We start from the raw sequence: 24,972 nt of genomic DNA on the forward strand, positions 1-24,972 counted from the left end.
ACGACACCCTTAGACGTCATCCACCAAATTCTAGTCACTGTTGATGATGCTGCCGTCATGTTCTGTTGGGAGGCCAGAGGCACTACTAACACGGGCCAGTTGTAACATGCTCAGTTCCTTAAAGCAGAAACTTTGTTTTGAGAAACTCTGCATGCTAATGTAAATGGCCTGTAAATGGCCTGTATTTGTATAGCGCTTTTCTAGTCCCTAAGGACCCCAAAGCGCTTTACACAACCTGTCATCCACCCATTCACACACACATTCACACACTGGTGATGGCAAGCTACAATGTAGCCACAGCCACCCTGGGGCGCACTGACAGAGGCGAGGCTGCCGGACACTGGCGCCACCGGGCCCTCTGACCACCACCAGTAGGCAACGGGTGAAGTGTCTTGCCCAAGAACACAACGACCGAGACTGTCCAAGCCGGGGCTCGAACCGGCAACCTTCCGATTACAAGGCGAACTCCCAACTCTTGAGCCACGATCGCCCCATAATGTGCAGAATTCATTCACAGAAAAGTGATTTTGACATAAGAAAGTTACTTTTTGGGATGTGAATTTAAATTTATGTTAATTGTTTCCCTGGATTATATTCATGCTAATATAGGCTTTGCTATCTAGAATACAAGACTGGACCCTGTATGATGTATAAAAGGAGCAGAATGTCACAGAATTGGAGCCCCGCTGTTTGTCTATCCTTGGCACCTTACTAAATGGACACATTTAATGTAAAATGATTTAAAACAACATTTAAAAATGAAAATACACTATTTTTTATTTACACGTTTTTGTCTGGACTGTTTAAAACAGTATTAGCCTACAAAAACGATTACATATGGACAGGAAAGAAGCATCGGTTTCTCTTTGTCATCTCTTTCATCTCATATTATTCTATTTAAGTTAGAAACTGATCTTGTCTCATCAAATAATCAGTGTGTTTGAGAAAAATGGTCATTGCATCTCAAATCATTGTAAGCCAACTCCGAGCTGCTGAAAAAATGTTATGCTCCAAAGTTTGTACAGATAATGTTGGCTTTGAAATTGAAGTTTGATGCTTGTTTGGTTGGTTGGGTTTTTTGCCCATTGAAAAATGAAGCAGCTTTCAGCCAGAATACCTCTTAAAAATATTAGACAATAACCTAAAATGTCCACTGGTGTTTCTTACCATTGAAGTGAAGGACTAAATTGTAATTTGGGACACAAAAAATATCTGATGATAAATTAAAATATGAAAAAAGAGCACACATTAATAAAAAAAAAAACTTCACAAAAGACAACTAGTGACCATTTCTCAATGGTAAATAGCCGCATTTCACATTAATGCAAGATAAAAATGTAATGAATAAATAAATAACATAAAAAAATTTAGTCAAAAAAGAAGAAAATAGAATAATTGCTTTTTTAAACTTTTTAGACAGATCTAAAAGTATAAGTGCTAAACATTTGTTAGCTTACATTATTAGAGGCCACTACAGTGCTGCAATTCATTTGAGATATAACAATTTAGTATGAATACATTTTTTCTGTGTTGCAATAATCTCTTTCTGCTGTTAGAATAAATAAAAATGATGTGACGCAGTCAAGCTAACCCATTCTTGGAAAATAAAATCCTTTCTCAACTGGGTCTACCCACTTCCATGCAGACTGTTGGGGTGATGTCATACATGACTTGTCCTCACTAAGTGGTGATGCACAGGTCCAAATATATCCAGTTCAAGCTCATCGCTTCACAAAACAGCCCCCTGTAGACTTCTTCAGACCTATGCATATCTTCTTGCATGCTGAAGTATGTCTGGCAGACTGTATCACAATTTAAACTTGAGATTTCCTCTATTAGCTTCTGAAATGGAAGCTTTGTATTTACACTCATTCAGTGTCATTGGGTTAGGGTTCCTAACAACTGCATTTAGTAACAATTTGGATGTCTTACTAGGAACTAGTGAATTGTGGTGATGCTTGAGAAAGAGAACAACCAATGTTGCTGAGATTGGCAGCTGGGTTTCTCCTGGAAAAGCTTTGATCTGGAATACGGGGTACGGTACGGTCTTGATTAATGATTGGGCCAAAAGAGCAGCATTTGCTTCTCGACTCCAGATACCTGATTGATTTATGATATTGCGAAGCAGTAATGGATAAAGAAAAGCTGGCCAGTGGGTCCCTCAACCCATCATAAAGAAACACATTTACAGGTAGTTAATAGAAGACTCTGGATTTAGGAATTCAAAGACTTCAGAGGTTGACTTGCGCACAAAAGGTGCAGCAGCAGTACGGAATGCAGACAGACTGTTTCTTATCTGCATAGCACCTGAGACGAATACCTTTTGAATGTCACCCTAAGCATCACCTCATGACAGGAGCTGGAATGGACATGTGTTGTTTATCGACAGCATGTTCACCATTTTGGATTTAGTCTCAATCTTTTATAGCCACAAATGGTGAACTTGTGCATTTAGAACAGCTATAACAGTGAAATACTGAGCTTACCTTTACAAAGGTGTTACTCTATAAGAGCTAACTGATTCAGTAAAGTGGTTCTTCATAGTTTCTATGCATTTATAACTTTACAATGGTAAATTACATACCCTGCAATATATTAGCTTGCATCCCACACACAAAACAAGGAAGTCGGCCCTCATTATCTTTACTCAGCCTTTTTTTAATAGGGGGGGAAAAGCGCTTGAACTAGAAATGACTGAGGGATTACCAAAAAGCTGTGTTACATTGTTCAGGGTTAGAAGGCTCACACAGAGACGGTGAGTGCATACCAGTCAGTCTTAAGGACTCCACCACTCTTGTAAATGACTCTCGGGCTGTTCAGGTGTTCTCTGGAAGGAAAAAAACGAGCTTTGTTGACCACTTCAGGACCTCTGACGTGAAACCGCTATGAAAACAGCATCTTGTGGGATCAGAGGTCTTAAACATTGTTCACCCAGGTTCCCTGGAAGTATTCATAGAGCATGATGTATTATGCCGCAAGTCAGGTGGGTTACTGAATCAGCGCGCTGCATCTACGCAAACCACGAGCAGATCAAATCAGTCGGTCATGGGTAATGTAACATAAGCGAGGTCTTGGCCAAGAAATACCACAAACCTGCCCTCTGTGCATGCTGACTCAGAAACAGAATGATGCATGGATTTGAAGGTAGCAGATGGTATTCCGGTTCTGCGTCGTAGCATGTGTCACAGGTGTTTATAGTGTCATGGCTTCATATCACTGAATTTTGCATCTCAATCCTCTTTGCATGTGGTCTCTCCGACCATGTATGATATGTCTTTCCTTGAATGACTCATCGTCCATGTGGAAACTCTAGCATGTAGCGCTGCAGTGGATGACAGGTTTGAAGGAAAGGTGTGACACTTGGAGTTCACTCAGTATTGGCATTATTCAAACATTTACTTAGTGTCACAGAGGAGCTGTACTGAAAATGGAGGGAAGCGACACTGAGGCGGTGGCTCAGAGTCAACGTGACAAAGTGCAAGCACCATAAACACAGCTTGAGAAGTCTTTGAATTCTTTAAAACAAAGTACAATGCTTAAAAAAATACAGGTTCAAGTACAGCATCAAGTCAAAATTACCTCCAGTAGGACACTAGTGTGAATGTCTCTGACCGAACAATCAGAAATAGACTTAATGAGGGTGGCCTGAGGGCTTGATGTCCTGTAGTGTGCCCTGTGCTCACTGCCCGGCATTATGGAGTCCAACTGGCATTTGCCATAGATTACAAGAATTATTGAGGTCCACCAATAGCACCCTTTGTTTTTCATAGATGAGACCAAGTTCACCCTGAGCACACGTGACAGCCATGAAAGGGTTTGGAGAAGCCTCGGAGAACATTATGTGGCTTGTAAAATTGTTCAGCATGGCCGGTTTGGTGATAGGTCACTGACAGTGAATCATATCCATGGAGGGACACACAAACCTCTGCAGGGTAGGTAACGACACCCTGACTGCTATTAAATATTGGGATGAAATATCTGGACCCAGTGTCAGACCCTCAACTGGTCCAGTGGGTCCTGGATTCCTCGTGGTGTGTGACAATGCCAAGTCTCATGTGACAAAAGTATGCAGGCAGTTCCTGGGAGGATAAAGAAACTGACTCCATTGACTGGACCCCACAATCACCTGACCTAAATCCAACAGAAGAACTCTGCGACATCATGTTTCGGTTGCACGTCAAACTGTTTGGAAGCTCAGTGTTGCCCTGGGCCAGATCTGGGAGGAGCCCAAGCACGTGGGAACCATACACACTGCTGAGAACCATTCTTGAGTTTCAGTGAAATTTCAGCAAAAAGGACGAGCCTGCCATGTCATTTTGTTCCCTCCTTTATCTTTGAATTCAGCCCTCTATAATTTGATAACTGTCATTTTCATCAAACATTGTGGCATCCTATTCCTTCCTACAAATTTCCCCCCAAAATTATTAATATAGATACGCAACATGATTTTTCCCCATAACGATCAGATGTGTTTTCAAAGTGTTCCTTTAATTTTTTTTAGCAGTGTATTCATTCAAAATCAAGGGCATCCTGTTACCTGTTCGAAAACACTCTGCATTAAAACATTTCCATAAGTGTGTCTACTGGCAGCTCTCTGACTGAAGGTCCTGTCTCTGAACCGTAACGGAGTATTTTAAAAGTATTCAGCCATATTCCATTACTGCAGAGTTGTTGATATGACTCCTAGAAAGTTGATTTTTATCAAACCCTGACAGACTTTCCCGCATTAGTCATTAGACACTTACGTAAAACCAGCATTTACACACTACAGGTGATTTTACTGTGCCACGCTGAATGACCTGTAGTGAGGATATGCACACCCTCTCATGGTCAAACGTAGAACAGCAGTTAGGATTTTATGGATTTCTACAAACTGTAACTATGTTTTCCAAGTTTAAAGCTAAAAGGAAAGATGTGACATTTATATGTTAGTTTTGTAAGGATTTATTCAAAATCAATATATAGAATTTTTTTGAGGGGGGGGGGGGGGGGTGGTCACACTCTCAGTTGCAGCAGGGAACAGAAAGTGTGACCATTTAAGCTTAGAAAGGAAACTAACCTGAGCTTATCCCCAGTACCCGAAAGACACGAGTCACATCAGGTCTATCAGAATGACACCAATGCTGAAATACTGGGAGCACCTTAAAGCCTTCGGTATATGAATACATAAAGAGTCACATGGATTTTTATAGAAAACTATGCTTTATTTGAAAACAGTTCAGCTTCACAAAAATGACAAAAAAAAATCCCCTCATCCGAACCAGCACATCTATCAAGATACAAGGTTTTTTTGCTTTTGGTTATATTTCCATATGGCTGCTGATGACAGGAACGCCGCAGCACCAGATGCTTTAGGCAAAGTGGTATAAAAGCACTATGTATACCTGACTGCTGGGGTAATGGCTTTGGTGCCTACATGGTTAACTGTTAATTCAAATATGACACAAGTTATACATATTTATAGATATTTAAAAAAAAATAATACAAGAATAAAAACCGATCATATTACAAAACTGTAGCAGATGACCCTTTATATGTACCTTCCCGTACTACTCAAATATTAACAGTAAAACATGACAAAAAAAAAAAAAAAACAAAAAAAAAAAAACAAGAATTCTACATACCACTAACATGTTTGTTCATTTTTCTTTTTCAGTTGATAAACGTGCAGTCTCTACGTTTTTAACATCCACAAAACCTGCCAGACTTCATGATGCTTTCAGCAAGAAACAAGATGTGGGAATGTGGACATTTTTAGGTCTGTGTCCAAACTGAGGTTCAGAAGAGCTTATGAAGCATTTAGTAATAACCAAATTCAGCAGACACAGCTTATAATCGATGACATGAACTTGTTATCCAACTTCAAACTCAACAAAACCCCAGTTGTCTTTAGTCCACGATCTCACCCCGCTACACGGAGTGGTCTACTGAGCTGGGTCAGTCTTGTTCTTCTTTTTCAGGATTTTGAGGAGGTTCTCGGACATCATGTAGGGCCTCTCCGGGCTGCCGTCATTCCTCTCCAAATCCTCCACTGGAAAGAGGTCAAAGAAAAGGACATTAATGCTTTTCGATGCTTTCGAGGACTTGGCATAAGTTTAAATGAGCATCAGATTTTGCAATGTATATTGACAGGTAGGAAATCTGAATGAAAACCTTTCAGTTCTGCAAAAACAAACAAACAAACAAACAAACAAACAAACCCAAAAAAAAACATCCGTTTTTTTTTATTAAACAGATATCACTGGTTAAATTGTGTTTATTAAACCAACTGCACTGCAAAACACACAGTCATTAAAAAAAATATTTTAAAAGGCAAAGCTACGCTAATTTACAGTTTAAAAAAAACCAAAACAAAAATTGCACGACTAAAAGACTCACCAGCATTCATTAAACAGAGACAAATGTGTTATGGCTTAGAGTGAACATAGATTAAAGTGCTTCACTGAGTGTATTAAAAAAAGATTCTGTTTGCATCAACTGTAAACACTAATGTGCAAAACATTAATAATGCTGTCAATTAGGCACATGATTGGCTTCAAGTTTCTATTAGCTAGTGGCAGTGAGAGCATGTTTTATGGAGGCAACGCCGAGTTAGAAATATGAAGTCACCTCATAGGGAGCCATTTACCCAGATGTTCACTGAAGTTTCACATTTTCAATAGCCATAAAACATCTGCCAGCTTTCAGCACGCTAAACAGGATGAAGCGAGTGTCAATAAATCTCTGAGTGTGAGGTGACATCACTCGTATCACAAAATTCATACAACAATTAAACACATACCAAACTCCTGCCTGCTGTAAAGCCCTTCTGTTCGCTTAAGTTGACCCTTCGCTAAGCCCCACCTCCATAGTGACGAATAATGTCTGTTGTGCTGATTTATTTGAATTATTTTAGAAACAATCACAAACTGTATATAAAACATGAGCATGGCCACTATGACATCACCTTTTGGTTTTTGGAACCCCAACTTTTGGCCCTTCCCATCGTATAATGTTTGTTTGTTTTTTGTTTTTTTTAAACAAGATATGAAGTGTGAGGGTGGATCTCTTCAAGTCTGTTAGAGTAACTTGGACCATAATTAGTCGTTTAATCATTTTTCTGTACTCATCATGATATCACACTAGCCACTGATGACATCATCAGTTTGAGGATTGCATTTACTGCGGTCATAAATATAGTAAGTAGTAGGCTTGTTTTCCCACAGACTTCCATATAACTTGAGTCGCCGCCCCCTACTTGCCGCTAGGATAAAAGCAGGTTTAAGACACAAATGCAACTCTATTAAACTACCCTATTACATAAGAAAGTAGTTTGTTTAAAAAAACTCTGATTATAGCTTCTACAGGGTTTGGTTACCAGCTGTAACCAGAGTTTTCTTGTCCTATACTGTACTACAGTAGTGTGATTTTGTTTGTTTTTGTGTTTGTTTGTTCGATTTATTATTACCATTATTTCCTAGCAACAAGCCATGCTTTAGGCTTACTTTTAGGCAGTCTACTTTACTTTTGGTTAAAATATTTGCCTAACAAGCAAAAGATCACCAGTTGGGGAGGAGACAAATTCCTAGCAGGGTTACATCAGGAAGGGCATCCAGTGTCAAAATCCACAAGATCAAATATGCAGATTGGATCGCTGTGGTGATGCCTTGCGAGTAAAAGAACCACTGAAAAAATGAAGCCACGTGCTTCACTCTTAAATGTGTTTTCTAAATATAACAAATAGTATTCGACAGTATTTGCTGTGAGTTTGTGAAATTCTACTGAAGACAATGTGGTATCCGCTGCTGTATAAAACGCTACTTAGTGTCGGATGTAACAGTTTTTAAAGACCACCAGAGGCAAACGAAACCAAGCCTAGATAATCCATTTAGGGAACGTTCAACGTCCTATTACCTCAGGAGGATGCTGAAATCACTCTGAACTGAAAAACTTCCTTCATTCATTTTGAAACTTGCAGGGTTGCATCTGCACAAAGTGGACTAAAGCAAAATGCTGAATCCCTGCCATTTTAAGGCGTGGTGTTTTGTAGCTGTACTAGTATCTGAGAGAAGTTAAGGGAGCAGATGACAGAGTCCCAGCTCATACTTTGAAAGGGTTCAAAATAAAAAGACTTTCTGGATTTTTCTCTGCCTGTAATTAAGTGGAAAATCTGAGTTTTTCCCCCCACAAACTCCTCTCTAAGCCGTGTCCTCCTCCTGAGCCTCCTGTTTCAGCTGGGTGCCTTCATCGTGTTGCTGCTGCTGCTGCTGCTGCTGAGCGGAGGGCTCAGATGGATCCTCCTCCTTGTTCTTCCACAGAATCTCACGAAGACTTGGCGACATGTAATAAGGCCTCGCAGCTGAGCCGTCATTGCGCTCCAGGTCTTCACCTTATCGTGTTTTTGATTATTTTGTGTTAATGGGTGAATGTGAAAAAAATGTATGCATACACCAGGGTGTTAGAGGGCAAGTGGGAAGGGAAATAAGAGGGGGCGAATTAGGAAGTGAGAAATAGGAAAGGAGACACAAAAAGAGAAAGAAAGTCAAATGGCAAGCAAGCAAAAGCACCCAAAGTATCACTTCATCACCAAGCAGCAACATTTTTCAGGCTAACAGGAGCAGGCTGTTATTTTGAAATGTAGCACACCGTATTTCATGCAATTTAAAATTAGTGACAGCCCAACACCAGAAGCAAAGTGAGAAAAGTTTTCATTTCGCTCATTCCTAACATTACGCCCTTCCTCCACAGTTTTTTTTTTTCCCCTTTCACGTAAGAACCTGTTTGGACGTTTGCGTGGATAATTTGAATTACATACAGATGTCACAACTGACTGAGAATGTGTCACTTACAGAAACACAGGAACAGAGTGTCCACGCACATGGAGTACACGCTGAAGAATGCATGGGCGATGAGGTATGAGCAAACCACCATAGTCTGATAGAGATGACAACAACCACACAAACATTATCCTTCAACAAAACAATTAAAGACAAGAAAAGAAAAAAATAGAAATTCAGTCCTGCTTACCAGGATGGGTACCCAGTAGTAGTTCAGGGTTGGAGCTGTATTCTGAAAGGCTTTCACTCTCCCAGAGAAGAAGAAGAAGGAAAAGACCCCTGTGGAGAGAAACCCCAAAGAATATATAAATACAATTCCCATGTACACTACACAGTCTGAGCTGATGATTACAATTTCTATTAGCTATAAATAACGTTGTACATTATAAAATCAGTGGAAGCGATCCAGTCCTATTTAAAGCTCCAATTAAATCCTACTTCCAAAATATAAACAAATCCTAAAACACCACAGTTTGCAAGTTTGCTCTTATTAAAGGAGCCAGCAGGTCCTGCAGTAAGTTTGCAGGATTTCATCTGCTATGCAACTGTGAGTTGAATCGGTCATCCAGCGATGGGTCGACACAATCTTTCCAGGAAATGCTGGTTTAGTCTGATATGGTCAACATGAAGAAAAAAAAATTACATAAACAAAAAGCAGACTCACCCAGAAGCCCAACAATGAGCAGTTTGCCCAAAAATAAAATGAAATCTGTCACTTTATCCAGCACAGCCACCCTGCAGGGATTTAAAAACAGGCATTTACTCCAGTCAGCTTTATACGATTAAACATTTAACAAAATGCTTTCTGATGAGGTGATGATTTTACACTCACCTGATCACATTCCTCATGAGGAGGAAGAAGGCGTCTCTGGCAGAGGTGCAAAAGTTTTTCCCATAGATCGCCGACTAGAGGCCAAATGCAGTCATTACATCAAGATAACATTTAACATTATAAGTACCAAGCTTTTAATCACGCCAGCTCAGAGACTTGAATAAATAATAACTGAAACACGTACCATAATATACGCATTTCTGTTCAGGAACTTGACAAATTTCTCCAGACACCAGAAACAGCACTTCAGACAGCACAACAGGAACTTTGCAAACTTATTTTGGGCTCCTGTGAATGAGAGCAATCAACCTTTAACAGATGTTAGACTTAAATAGGTCACTTTTATGGAGTCATTTATGACTCCATAAAATGTAGCAAACCTTTTAGCTTGTGGTCCAGATACTCCAGCAAAACCCTGATGATCTGGATGATGGAGAGGATAAGGGAGCCAAATGCCAGAGTCCCTGTGTGATACCTAAAACAATTAAAGAATGAAAACAGGAAGTATGTTTCAGGACCCGGCAAAGCAAATGTCAGAAGACAGTTTTACTAAAAGTCTTCACCCAACACAGATACAAACCTGAGAGATCTCCCAAGAGAAGAAAACACTGGGAAAGCAGGAATGTCATCTGGCTTTTTGGCAGCCCAGTAGTAAGAAGCAAACGCCCCGGCTAGGGTCATCTGTCCCAGTCCCAAGACAAAATTGGCACACCAAAAGAAGAGGAAGACGTTGTAGAACTGCAGGGCAATTAGGTATTTGTGGTAAGGGGTCTCTCCACCGTAGAAAGCAAAAAGGCACTTCGAGTCAGCACACTGGGCTTTCATGGGACTCGTCGAGTAGTTCTGAACAAAGACACGGTTAATTTAGTGACGCCGCAAATGTATTTCTCAAATCCAAAACGTTAAGTCCAAGCGGCATGCATGGAAGTGAAGTGAGATGAAAATTTAACACACAAATAAAGAGGAGAAAAACTTACAGCCGGGTCACACGTTTGTCTTGAGTAGTCACAATTTGTCTCATTGAAGATTTTGTAGATAGGCTGATTGGACGTGGACAAGAAACTGATCAGTTCTGTTAAGGCTTACCATCATTAACTGATAACAAAACTGACAATTATGAGTGTATAATAATACTACTAATAATAAAGAATAATATGCATGTTCCTCTGTTTTGATTGGTTTATTTGTTCATGAATGCAGTGAACTTTAATCACGCAGCTGCAGAGTATGCGTGATCAAACTTCAACCTTAGCTTTTAATGTGAATTTACCAGCCCTGTTCATCATCCCTGCACAGACTCTGTCTAAGGTATCTTTACCTCAACTGTTCATTCAGTTCATTCATAGACACATTAATTTTTTAAGTCAGTTTAAAAGTTTAAATTCTTCAAGAACATTAAAAAAAAAAAAAAAAAAAAAAAAAAAAAAAACAGTTCAGAGTTGTATTTTTCATTTCCTCATCAACCCTAAATAACAACACTACCACGAACAATAGCTTGAAAGGATACACAGCAGTTACTCCCCAGTAGGCAATGACCACAGCCAGGAGGAGGAATGTAAACAGTGGGTAGAAAAGGGAACACAACATATGTCCAATTGCTCTGAAAACAGGATCACAGCATCAGTCGTAAAAGCAAATGCAAACATCAACCTTCACAGTTATGTATCAGGTTCTTTATCTGCACCCTTAATGCAGCGCTTAAATCCATTACTGTGAGTCACTCTAAAATAAACAATATAACGTCTAAGTTTTATTGATCTGTTTCTCTCCTACTTGCTACAGCTCTAAAATGAAGGCTGACCTGCTGGCTTCTTTAATAAGAGCAATGGCAATGAGGATCCTCTTCCAAAGGAAGATGAGCAGCAAAATGATGATGACCTCCACAATGGCTAGAATAATAACTATATAAGGAGATAAGAGAAAAATCATGTGAGTGTCTCAAGTTTTAATCAACATATGTTGAGTGTGGATGATAATCCATGGAGATTTTGAGGATGTATACTGACTGAAGGCCAGCCAGGTCTGTCTAATTTGCAGGTAGACTGTGAAATCTGTCTGGAAGCCCAGATCCTTGATAGTCACATTAGCGCCGGCCTCTCCTTTCAGGGCTGCATACTCCATGTAGCAATGGAAGATACCTAATCAGCAACAGGAAGCACACAGAAAAGCAAATAAATTTTTTGGGAAATCAGGTGGAAAAAGAGGCCTTATTTCCTTTTGGGTTTGCTTCCAAACAGACGAGGAGATCTCTTTCATTTCAAGAGTCAGATCAACTGTGAATCGGTTACAATGATAACTTTGACATCTACCTCAGCAGACTTCTCTCTCTGCCCCCTGCTGACCCTGAAAAAACTATTCTTTTCAGTCAATAAAAAAGCCAATTAAGTAAAATCAAAGGTCAAGTAGGATACTAGATCATTCTTAAGAACATTCTTACTATATTTGCCGCAGATCATTTTACAGTGATGTTTATCTTCACATTAGCCTAGCTTCATCAATCTTTCCATCTTGTGGCCACAATTTTCTTTTATCCCTGGTAGCACACTTTCCTTGTATCCCATTGGAAACAGCAGCACACCTCTCTTTCAAATGAGTATTAATTTCTGTTTTTTTGGTTTTTGTGGTTTTTTTCCCCACATGCCGTTGTGGATGAGCTGATGGAGAGGAGACAACATCAGCACTTTCAGATTAATCTGAGAAATTACTTGGTTCAACAAGTCTGCAAAGTTTAACTAGTTGTTTTGCTAACACTCCACATTCATTTTTCAATTCCACTCCTTTAGAACAGATTTGTTTTCAGTTGACGGTCTTATGGTCGTCTGTTAAAGCCATAAAAATACTAACTTGCATTGCTTTTTCTTTGACTGTAAAATCAGTCTGTCAGTGATTCTTCAGTAGTACACTGGAGAGTAGCAAGGTAGCAGAGATTGAGGGTTACGTGGATGGTAGGAGTTAAAAAGAAAAGCTTAAAGCAGTTAAAATAAAAGTTAATTACTTTTTGAGACACTGAAACTGAACTCTGCGCTAAGCTTGCCAAGTGTGAACAGCACTGTTTAGAGATACTTTGAAGTAATCTGTGAAATGATCAATGACTTGGTAATGATGGAGAAAATTCTTTTTCCACAATAATGAATGTGTGTTTTTTTAATATACGCTTGGTAAGCACATGCAAAATTCAGCATTGCCAGCTGTTTGTTTTTGCATGAGACATGTCTTTCCCCCAAAGGTGTCTCATACTCTCATTCCTTTTAGTGTGAAAGGATCAGGATAGGATATGACAGGAAGTGACGCTGTGTTTTTCTTCACACTCAATTAAACAAATGGCACATTTTTATTCAAATAGAAAATCTAACATCACAGCTGTGGGTCACTTCACTCAAACTTTGCATCTTCCTTTCATGCAAATTCCTTCAGTTTGCATTTTTTCCACACTGACTACAGTTTTCTGACAACAAGGACTTTCACAATTTATCCCCAGTCAAAAGTTACCAACCCTGCATTAATATTCCTGCTGTGCTGAATTCATGCTCACGGTTATACTGACACTCATGATTTACTTACTGACCAGCTAGTCTGGACCTGCTTTCTGGGTAGGACCAGATTACTAAGCCATTATGAACCACAATGATATTTTCCACCTTGTCCCTTACCATAGCCTATCACCGCTACCAACATGGCAATCATGACCCAGACCATGATCCCTGCCAGGAAGCGGAGGAGGATGAGGAAGACGAGGCTGATGATCATGGCTATAACCAATCCCCTGCAAAGAGGAGGTACGGTCAATTTAAGGAAAATCTCTTTGCAATACAAACAGAGCTGACAAGGATGAAAAAGGAGAGTTTATTACTTACAAGAGGATCCAGTACCAGCAATGTGTGAAATCCTCAAAGATTTTCATCACCACCTGACGAGCTTCCATTACCACAGTGGCATTCCTGTGGAGAGAGCCCCGTGTGTTTATCTGCTTCAGGAATTTCTCATCACACTTTATTTGTAGTGGCCGGTTGACACAGACCAAGAGAGAGTAATGTAGTTGAAAACTAGCTGTGTCGCAAAATTCTACTGATGTATACTCACTGTACACCAGCAACAAGGTCTTGGGCGTTTCTAGTTTCATTTCCATCATTAAATGTGGAGCTGTTTCCCACAGTTATCACCCCTCCTTTCATGCCCAAAGCTGGGAAGCACCTGCGGGTGACTGAAAGAAAAGTAGAGAAACGTGTCATTGTCAAAAATACAAAAACAAACAAATGAAATGCGTTTCCCTACATGTGTAAAGAATAATACAGTTTTCTGTGTGTTACGTCCCCACATAAAAGCTAGGCGATGAGGGTGGGGGGCCAGTAACAGTTTGATCCAGGTGAAATGAAAAGAACGCCAGGCAGAGGTACTCCCACAGCCTCACAGGATGTAACAATGTGTAGTGAGATGTTTTCATAGTGGGGCTTCTTTTTGTAAATTAATTATTTTTAAAAAAAGATGTGTCATTTTCAGCTAATAGTAAATAATTTGTACTAGATATTTGTTAAACTACAGTACTAAAATATTTTATAATTCTTCAGCCAGGAAGGAGTGCAGAAAGATAAAGAAGTTCAAGTACAGTGCAGATAAGCAGCACAAATGATGTGATTGAATCAGATCCAATTTATGTTGTCTAGTTGTTAAAAATGGGGTAAGATGGGTTTGTTTGTTTGTGTGTATAAATCTGACGGTCTCTCTGCTTGCCTTTTTGTAAAGGTCAAAGGTCATGAATCATGCAATGATACTATCATTGCATGAATATTCCACTCCCCTAAAATTCCTTTGAAAAAGAATCATTTACACATATTTAGAGATTCTACTTACAGGGTTTGCTGGGAAGCAGCATTGCAGGACAGAGACGTTGCTTAAGGATTTCTGCAACACCCTAAAAACACAGTATATCCAAAACATAAGTGAAGGTCTGTAGAAAGCATTCGAATATATCGATACCCGAGATAGTACAGAAGACTTCAAGTACAACTCACCATTGTGTTGGTCACTCCTTCTTCGCAGAAGTTTTTATAGTAGGCAAAGTCACTATTGACAGCGTATGCTTTGATTAATGTCATGAACTTATCAGGGCACTTCTCCACACACATCTAAAGATGAACATGGACAGCAGGACAGTCAGGCCACATTCCCATCACAAAAGCAGTCAAAGAAATAATGTAATAATAATCCTTCTTCCGCTTGTTCTTAGCCGTCTCTTCTACAGAAGTGAGGCTTTTCCTCCCATCCATTCCTGTACAGGGTTCTAGTTATCGTTGTTCGGGGGTGCACTGGTGAGAGTCTTTTCTTTGAAAGCTTTCATTTCATACTACTGGCAGGCTTGTTTTCTACTGTGTGGCTCTTTGAATTTCTTTATGACACTTCTCACTCTAGCCCGTGATACCTGGAACCGCTGTGATCTTTGTATATCCATCTCCTGTTTTGTTAGCGTCAATAATTCTTTAAGCTTAAACTGATTTCTTTTGTTTTTGACAATAAAATGTTCCAAAAGAACAGTTCAAACCCATGTTGGAGTTTTTAAATTGTGCGTAAATTGGAAAATAACCCTCAGTTTTCAGTTGATGTTGTTAAGCATTGAGGATTGCAAAGCACAGCAGTGGTTTGTACTATGGCTCAATAAAAAGGTCAGTTTTTCCAGGCCTAGAAACACTGACCCTGTTCATTTTGTTTTCTGAAATAATTCTGTTATTTTGGCCAATCACAAATGTATTTTTTCTAAAGAAAACTTGCTGATAGGGGGCTGGGAGAGTAACTTTTCTCCTCATCTGTAAACAAAAGCAAAAAGCCAACTCTGCCCCAACTCTACACTCATAATTTTAAGCCTTCACGACAAAGCACATAGTGTATATTGTGTTTTTCTTTTTGTTTAAATAAATATTATAAAGATTCATCAACAGAGGAGTTGGCACCTGTGTGGTTGGGCACTGGAACTCCAGCAGCACCATGGGACTGGCACACTTCATGATGTTGAAGTAGAACAAAAAGGGCTTCTTCCTGTTGGGAACAAGACCAAAGAAAGTGCACAGAAATGTACACAAATTTCTAATTAACTATTTTTGTCCAGGGACAACACAATGCTGTCACAACAGTGTTTGCAGGGATTATTCAGCGGTCCTGCCTTTCAATTGGCTAACATGTGCTAGGTACTTTCCAGTTTACTTTTACACATTCCAAAAATACATGGTGTGGCTATTGAAACAACCCCAAAAAAAAGTATACAAATAATAATAATAATAACACTAATAACACAAATGAATAATAGTACCAGGTAAGGAAATTCCCAAAAATTGATTCTTTTCAGCTGGGACTGCAGAAGTCACCTGGATGAGGGACGAAACGTTTCTCCCACTGAAAACGCTACGTCCAGATGAACAGAATCTACTTTTTGGGAACTAACTTAATGTAAACATGCCAGGAAAACCTTTGAGTTAACTTGTTAGCCATAATTGATTGTATTAATGTTGCCTAATTAAGTTAGCTAGCTAAGCTTTCAAACCAGTTGTATATCTTTTTAGATGGTGGTACACAAAAAAGCCTGAGGAATCGAAAGAACCACCCAAAACTTTTGAGCCACCCTTCATTTCTGCTTCCAAGGAGCCAGACTCTCTGGCCACTTAACACTAGGCTATGAACCATCAAGGCATAAAAAAGGCACCTAACTCAAGGAATGAACATGAAAGAAACAGACAAAAATAAATTAATATATGTATCTTTAGGGACAACACACCGAACACCAACAAGCTTGTTTTGAGTTGTACAAACTCTGTCTTTTGTCTTATATACATCCATGTATGTTAACACATTTCAATAAACCGTTTCAACTGTTTCAATTTCAATAAACTGTCTATCGATCTCCGGCTCCCTTCTCCCATCACTCGTGAACAAGACCCCGAGATACTTAAACTCCTCCATTTGGGGCAGGAACTCGTCCCCGGCCCGTAGTGGGCACTCCACCCTTTTCAAACTTTCAAAATACCCTAAAAATCACACTCAAATTAAGAAAAATCGTGCAGCAGAGACCATTTTATCTATACTTCGGAAAGCAACTCACTCGAGTGGAGTGCCAGCCTGCCCACAGAACTGTCCTCGGCTGTCTGTGGGGTAGATCACCTTTCTTGGGTCACCCTGGGACCAGGCTGGGTTAGAAAAGAAGAAAAAAAGAGAGATATAAAGGTTATGAAACTTGCTTTCAGTTTGGATATTTGTGCTTCTGTGTTGTCTCCTTACCGAGTATTCCTACTGCAATGTAACCAAGTATGGCAATAATGAACAGAATGCAGCAAACAATGTCTGTGCAGCCCCTACAGTGGAGAGAGTTCACATGGTTAATGGAGTCCTCTGTAGTCATCTGCACAGTGTAACAGCCACATCTCTGTCTCACCTGTTCTGGATTGGGCCCCTGAAGCTCGGGTCATGCTTCCTGGGCTCACCTGCATGAAAGGAGAGAAATGCATTGATCAATCAATGAGCTCTTAGCATTGTGGCAACTGAAAGCATGGCTCGCTGAGAGGTTTAACCCTTTAAAACCTGAACCATGAAATAACTGCCAAAAATCTTGAATTTTGACTTGAATAATGGAGTGTTTTTTTTACCTTTAGACAAAATATAAGAATATATCAAATTTTAATCTGCATACATGAGTTTTAATTTGTAACACACTTGAAGCCATATTTTTGAAATTTAGTCATTAAAATGTCATGTAATTTACATCATTTTTGAGGGTAAAAAAAAAGTCACGCTGATGATATAGATGTCACACAAAAAAAACCCTCACAAAACACATGTATCAAATACGATACGCTGGGGTTTAAAGGGTTAAGTAAACATCTTTATAATAGCTGCTCATTAATTTATGTTAAAACCAGAGCTGGATCAAGGCCATGGAGCAGTGCACCAGAGTCTTCCTCCCATTTTTCTCACAGATGACTTCCCCTGAAGGCCAGACACGCCCAGAAACTCATCAAATTCCTCCCTGCTGACTAACCGGGAGCTCATATAAAACTCATAATACAGCAGGAGCAAATATCCCATGTGTAAAGCCACCAGCGGAGCTAGTATTGTTGTTTTAATACAGCTCTATGTCAAAACAAAGCTATCATGCTCATCAGTAGACAAACAACTTCCCAGTTCATAAAATGAGCAAACTTTTTTCTTTTGTCTAAATATGGTTAGATTACAACATGCTGTCTCTTATAATAAGGACTATGTTTTCTGTTCTTTCAGCTAAAGTTGCAGGTTCAAGCAGACACTTGAGCTTGCTGCAGGTTATCTGACGGTAGTGTGTCTGCTATCTAAGCAAATTTCACTTTCCAGTTCCAGTCCAAATTCTCTAATGGTTAATCCACAAACTCTTTAATCCAAATTATACTTTTAATGCTAAATTGTCGCAAGAAGCACCCCAAACCTGACGCCTGATGTAAACAAGCAAGGAACAGACCTGACAGTGAGGGTTGGTGCTTCAGTGGGGATATCCTGGCAAATCCTCCTATCTTACACTTAAAATAAGAAAGATTTACAAAAGCTCAATTGGAAAGTGTTTGCAGTGGTCTGGGCTCTTTTCCCAGACACTTCTATAGAACTGGAAATGTCTTTTGCAACCACAGTTTTAATGTAGCAGCACACTAGCTTCACATTTCATACCCATCGTTTATACCGTCTATGGTTTTTGGTGTAGCGGCTCAGCTTTTGTGCTTTAACACATCCTTTCAGCCAGCTCTCTTTCTTGTCTTACACTCACAAACAAAAGGCAGTTGGTCTTTCACAGCCAGGCATATCACCTTTCTATGAGATTACAAAGAACTTTCTGCGAAACAGTGCTGAAGGAGGCAACTTCAACACTCTCACCTCCCATTGGTTTGTTGCTGACCTGATCAGTGGGTCCATAGCTTTGCTTTGACTAAAGAGTTAAAAAAAAAAAAAAAAAAAGGTCAGCATTTCAGTGCAGTGAATAATCAGCGGTATAAAAACGTTTGCCGAAGGAGGGCAGTTTGGCTCATGCTTAACGAAAACTTAAATGCTATTAGCTTGCGTTGGGAGGGACTGTTTCCTGTTGCCATTACTGTGACAATTATGCCACAAAAAGACATCTCCACCAGCTTCAGACCAACATCATAACAGTGCCCAGACATACACTATTAATAATGTGTAGCATATGGAGTCTTGAAGTATAGACAAACACAACAGCTGTGGTGACTCTGAAGTATGTGACTTATGAATGTGATCAGTGGGGTTATGTTGCAACAAGCAGTTACAGCCTTTTGAAGAAGTCACCACTTCCTGTTATAGTGAGCGTAGATGTTGTATTTCGTATGTGTTCTGGTATCTAACTTTAACATATTTCAAACAAGTTTAGTTTTTAACTTTGTTCTGTTCTTCAGTATAAATACACAGATTGAGTCCAAGAAAGAGATCTGCACCTCTGGTGGTTATCTATATTCAACCTTGTAACAATAGTGCAGGAGAAAACACTGATAAGAGACTTGCCACACACCTGTATCGGTGTGCACACACATCCACTGCCGGCAGTGGCACACAAACATTCACAAACACACCCCTAGTCTCAAGGCTGCCGCTGCACTTTTAGGTGTGAGCACTATACAAGAAAGGTAAACAGCCAATCTAAAGATTACCCAGTGATCTTTAGATTGGCTAAGCGTGTCTTAGATTCATTTTTTTTTTTTGAAAGGAGTGCCTAGTTGAGGCAAAAGTAAAGATAAACAAGTCAGTACCATTCTTTCCATAATATTCTCCACCCTCAGGCATGTTGAAATTCCTTCCTGGGCAAAAAAAATGTTTCTCCTTCTTTTCACAGCTTCTTTATCTGGTTCACTTCATCCACCTTTCCTATCTGCTGCCACAAATGACTGAGTAAGGGGAGAACCAAGTAGTTTGGTCGGAAACCAGTTCAACCTGTTCCTGAATAGCCGCACAACCAATGCCCCACCCAACCTATTTCACATTCCCATCCCTAAACACTTCTTTGTTTATCCCGAAAAAAAAAAGCAGCCTCTTTCTGACCTGTGCTCCCCCTACAGTACCTCCCCAGCACTTCCAAACATGATTTCTGTCGACCTGCTTTCCCCCTCTTGTTTCCGCGTAAAGTTGCAGGCAACTTTAACTCATCTACAGAGAGGCTGGAAGTAAAAGAAGGTGTGGGTGTGTGAAAGAGTAGGAGGAGACTAAAGTTCATTTGTGTATGTGATCAGGAACATGTGTTTGCAGTAAACAGAGGAGGAGTTCTCCATCTGGGGGTGGTTTGCGTAAATGCTCTCGCTAATTGAATTCAGGTGTTTGGGATATTTATGGCTGTAAAATGGTCACCTGCAGCGACGTGACAGCTCACAAGCTTAAACACATCAGTATTGAGTAAAAACTAAAATAGTATACGTTTCCTTCCCACGGATCTACTGCACTGGGGAAACCCAATAAATCTTACAAGCTAGTGATTTTTTTTGTTCTCTGCCTGTATGATTTTGGTCTCCACTTCTGTTTGTTCCGACAGCCGAAAGCAATCAGAGCGTGTTAAACGAACTCATCATTTTAACAAAGAGTCCACAGACAGACTAAATGCCACAAATGCTTTCCACGGACACTCAGAGAAACCAGAAAAAAGGGGAGCTGTAATGAAAGTTTCTATCCAGTTTTTTCTTTTTTTTGGCTAATGTTACTGCACAAGAGAATTACCACTGCGAGCCTTTGGTTTCCTGTACTTCTCTAAACAGCAAAAACGCGTTGCAATAACTGGCACGGCGACACCGATCCAGCTCTTTTCCTTGGAAACTTATTTGAGGTATTAGAATCAAGTGTGGTGGAACTGGTCGAACAGTCATGTGTAACTCATTAGAAATGACCTCCATCTGCAGACAGCTGCTACAACACGTGGGGCGATGCAGTGAGGGAAATGAAGCGAGCACATTTTTTATTTGAAGTTTTAATCTGATAAATACTCTCCAGTGTGCTGCAAGACACACTAGCATTTACTGGAAGCATTAAAAAAGTATAACATTTCCCACATGTAGAAGCGCTGTAACTTACTAATGAAAGGCCATGTTGGTTTTCAATGAACCTTCACAAAGACGTTTACAGTCCAATCTGCATTATTGTTGTGACTGAAGCTAAAGCTCATGTCCTCCATTGTTTCTTCTCAGCAGTATTTTTTTATTCAGGTGCAGCATTTACTCTTTAGTGTGTCCCAACATTCCTGAGCTTCCCTGTTTTATTTTCTTGATACCTTCCCACACATCCTGGAGTTACATGAAAGCTTCTCAGAGTGTTTTCTAAGGACATTCTGACCCTTTGCAGCACAAAACACACAAGTGGAGCTATATTTTTGTTTATCAGCTGACTGATATACTTGCTATTCATTTAGGACATTTCCTAAAATAAGATTTTACACTTTTATTCTTTAGAAACAATTCAGTGCTTTCAATTTTATTTATTATAGCACCAAATTAAAACAACACTTCACCTTAAGGTGCTTTATATTGTAAGGTAACGACCCTGCAATAATGTAGAGAAAACCAGGCAACCCCCTATGAGAATGCACTTAGTAACAGTGGGAAGGAAAAACTCCCTTTTAATGGGTAAAAACCTACAGCAGACATATGCTGATCTCAATATTGGAAACACTGCCCATCTTTGTTGTTGTTTGGGGTTGCCACTTTCTCCCCACGTAGGTTCTCTTTGGGTACTCTCTCTGGTTAGATTCATTGGTAAATCTAAACTCCCTTTAGGTGTGAGTGCATATGGTTGTCTGTCTCTCTCTGTGTTAGCCCAGCGACAGACTGTCCAGGGTGTACCCTAGATCTTCCTCTATGGTGGCTAGGAAAGGCTCCAGCTGGCATAAAGTAAAAATAGATGAAATGTTAACAATAGCTTGTCTTGCTCTCAAGCTGCATAAAACGTTACCAAGGGCTGCCGCTGGTTGCACTAGCTTAAAATCCTGAAGCTAAAGGTCACAGCCCTTCCTGTCTGTGTCCCACATGTCTGTCAGTACAGAAAGAGGGTGTGGATTATATAAGTCCAAGTTCAGATCTATTTCCGGTATTACAGAAAAAGCAACACAATGACCACACGCAAAAATGCAAGCAAACTGTTGGATCCTTTGGGAAATGGTTGCAAAGATTTGGACTCCACTTTTGCAAGAGGAGGGTTTCTTTTGAAAATTGAAGTATTTTCAGACAGCAGCTAATCTTTAAGCTCATCAAAAATGAGCACTTGCACAACAACTTTAACTACATCTGATGAGCATATCAACTGCTATTCTCTGCTGTCAGATGCAAGGAAGAGATTTCTGCTACAGATATGATGCAAAGTGAAACTCACACATTTCATTTCAACTTAGGCTTGTAACACCTATCTAGAAAATCATCATTATAAATACCACCAGCTGACGACAGTAAGTCTCTATGAAGCTGTTTAAAACTTTGTTTATATGACGTGAACACTCAGGCACAAATTGGAACAATGTCCTGTGATGATAATAACAGGAACTGTGAGTGAGATTAAGACGTGAGCTACAAACACAGACACTGCCAGGGAGAATAAATACAAGACCATAGCTCAGTTTTTACCCAGTAACTCACTCTTGGTGCCTCACACTCTCGCAGTTCAAAGCAGCTGACAAAACCACAAACCTGTTAGCAGAGTCACATAACCCAGATTGGTCTGCAAGGGTATGATCAGGCACCGTTCAGTGCAAACAGAAGGCTGCAATAATAGATGTATTTTTATTTTGTTTTTGTTTTTTTGTCAATGCAGCACACGAAGTGAAATGAAAAGAAAGTGAATGGATGAAATGTTTCCAAAAAAAATCTGAATGTAGTTTCAGCATAGTCTAACATGACATGATGGAGAGATCAGGGGGGCATGGAGATCAGGTTTCAAACTACACTACTAAATATGACTTGTAATTACGCCTAACTTGCACCAGGGCGAGGCTGCATGGTTGTTTCAGGTCCTGTCATTGAGGTTTCTTCATATATTACAGCCTGAAATTACTCCAACGCATAAAACTGGTGGAGATCCTATAGTGTGTTCTGACATTTTCTGCCACATGGAACATTAAGGTTATTGTTCTTTTCTTCTTCTTTTTTTAGTTGTTTCTTTTAGCTGGTATGAAGATTCACTGAAAGATATTAAAGAATTCGAGAGGCTGTAGGCATTCTTACTCACTTTCACAACTAACTACACTGAGCAAACTGACATTGTACAAAGAGGCACACACACATACACAATATTCATTGCAATCTGTGGAAGGTAAATTGAATCAATTAGCCATCATGTGGCAAGCAAAGTGGAAAAGGGAGTGTCCAGGGAAGAGCAGGAGGAACTGCAAGCAGAAGTATCTGGCCTCGCTTTTCATTCCTCCCTATGATCATGTTGATGATAACAGTATAAACTGCAAGCTGCATGTGAAGAGACTGGAAGTTTGTACAAAAGGCACATGTTCTTGATCCAAAAACAGACTTTATGGAAGAAAAAAAACACCTCGCTGCATAACTTTGTTTGTTTGATGTTTTTTGTTAGCTTAAATCACTCTTCGTTTCATAGATAACCATTTCCCCTGTACTGATTTCACTGAGCAGAAAGCTGTACTACAATTACTATTATGTGCAAGAATAAAAACACATTTTTAACAAGTATTTTGGGATAAGTGGGGGCATAATTACACCCACATTACCTGATTACGAACTACAACAGCCAAAACAGAGAAGCACTGATACTGTAGTTGCAGTCTGCGTTTGAAATGAAACTAAAGATAGCCTTCCCAAAGCAGACTGAATGCACTCGGTGGACAAAATGAGACCCTCTTCACTTGTTTGAGGAATTTTCTAATACGCTGTGCTCTATATGCACGTTGGGTTAGCTGAGCTGCCTGCCATAGCAGTCTGAGGAATGTGGCAGCAACTGGACAAGCACAACACAAACTGGGGCATTGTGCACCCTGACAATATATAGCAGCATACTTCAGGCATCCTGTGTTTTCACAACACACACGCAGAACAGGGCTCCCGTGCCGTAACCGAAAACGTTGACTCAGAAGTAAAAGCTAGCTTACATTGCGTTAGTTTGTGACAATACACGGGTTCGACACTTCGCCAGAGAAAGTGCTAACTTGAAAAATTAAAAGTCGAGAATGAGGAAAGGTACTTTACTAAGCAAAGCTGCTGGGACCATTGTGAGACCTACTTTCGCCGCTCCAAAAACGCAATAAAACGTGGTTTTACATTAACTGCCGATAAGGACTTTGGACAAATGAAGTGAGCGTCTCCGTTTCAGGCTTTAAATATTTACCGTATTTTGATTTCTCTTCCAGTTCCATGATTATGGAATGTTTCTTCTGGACCAGAGATGCTCACGTACGACCACTAAAGCGCATTTCCAGCCCTGACAGACGTCCGTGTGCTGCGCTTCCCTCAACTTGCTCGCTTTGTATAAGTCCGCTCCAAAATCTTGACCGTTCTGCCAACGTTTAAAGGGGGATTCCTCAGAGGAGAGCGCTGACCAATGAAAATCAGGGATGCCATGATGGACAGGATATTCAACCAATCAGATGCCCAAGGCGGGAGTTCATGTTCCCGGAGACTGGGTTAATTTCTGGTACCGTTAGTGATACAGGGTTTGTTCAGTCTATAACAATGCAGCAAATGCAGTTCATCTCAATATTTAACGAGGGCTTGATGATTTGTTCGGATATTATTACCAATTCACAGTGAAAAAAATCATATTCATTGGACCAGAATGCAGCAAAGCAATGACATAGCATAACATTCATTGGCCGATGAAATCCAAGACAACATTAATTATAAAAAGCAATTTATTCATTCATAATTCAACTTACAGTCTTAACATTACCTATTCAGACTCTGCACTGTGTATGAGTCACGACAGCTCCCCTTGATCCAGAGAATGCAGGAAGATCCATGACACAAATAAATTTACTTCAGGAAATCACTCAAGTATTTTGAGCGAAATACAGTTTAGCTATGGAAAGCAAAAGCGTTGTGGAAGGGGAATACCCTTACATGATATCATGAAACAATAACAATAACATTATCAAATGTACTGTGGCATAGGAAGAGACAAGAAATGACAAGAGCTGTTTTAAGACAGATTTTTGAATTGGGCTATGTTGCTTCTTTTTAATAAGTCGGGTTTTTTATTGTTTGAGACTGTTATGTCCCTCTGCAGCCCCTAATCTCCTCAATGTTTTCAGCTGGTGCTAATTGGCACACCTAGTCAGGTGTGAATAAAAGCATACCTGAGGCAAGCTTCCAGGGAGCTCACTTG

General features: G+C 39.9%; 1 protein-coding gene across 6 annotated transcripts; it reads right to left on the reverse strand.

The window, feature by feature from the left end:
* Window positions 1–5,186: 5,186 nt before the first annotated feature.
* LOC146671004 (choline transporter-like protein 2) lies at window positions 5,187–24,145 on the reverse strand. Of its 6 annotated transcripts, none has more exons than XM_085403155.1 (23): window positions 19,410–19,647; window positions 18,526–18,577; window positions 17,063–17,111; window positions 16,909–16,982; window positions 16,733–16,817; window positions 15,591–15,675; window positions 14,658–14,771; window positions 14,497–14,557; window positions 13,729–13,849; window positions 13,503–13,586; window positions 13,299–13,411; window positions 11,655–11,786; window positions 11,450–11,549; window positions 11,156–11,248; window positions 10,626–10,710; window positions 10,229–10,491; window positions 10,029–10,123; window positions 9,833–9,936; window positions 9,649–9,722; window positions 9,481–9,551; window positions 9,007–9,095; window positions 8,829–8,913; window positions 5,187–6,031 (listed from the first exon to the last, which is right to left on the reverse strand). In XM_085403155.1, exons 1-23 carry the CDS (start codon window positions 19,419–19,421, stop codon window positions 5,925–5,927), a joined length of 2,148 nt encoding a protein of 715 aa, XP_085259281.1. In that variant the 5' UTR covers window positions 19,422–19,647; the 3' UTR covers window positions 5,187–5,924. The 6 variants fall into 6 exon arrangements, with proteins under 6 accessions (XP_085259281.1, XP_085259282.1, XP_085259278.1 ...); XM_085403152.1 differs by lacking the exon at window positions 5,187–6,031 and adding an exon at window positions 6,038–8,368 and having other exon boundaries at window positions 19,410–19,717; XM_085403156.1 differs by lacking the exons at window positions 18,526–18,577; window positions 19,410–19,647 and adding an exon at window positions 23,977–24,143 and having other exon boundaries at window positions 5,188–6,031.
* Between the last annotated feature and the right edge of the window lie 827 nt (window positions 24,146–24,972).

The sequence above is a fragment of the Rhamphochromis longiceps genome, linkage group LG4 (assembly GCF_057381845.1).
Source record: "Rhamphochromis longiceps isolate RC_006_pf linkage group LG4, R_longiceps_female_GT1.1, whole genome shotgun sequence".
NCBI lineage: Eukaryota > Metazoa > Chordata > Actinopteri > Cichliformes > Cichlidae > Rhamphochromis > Rhamphochromis longiceps.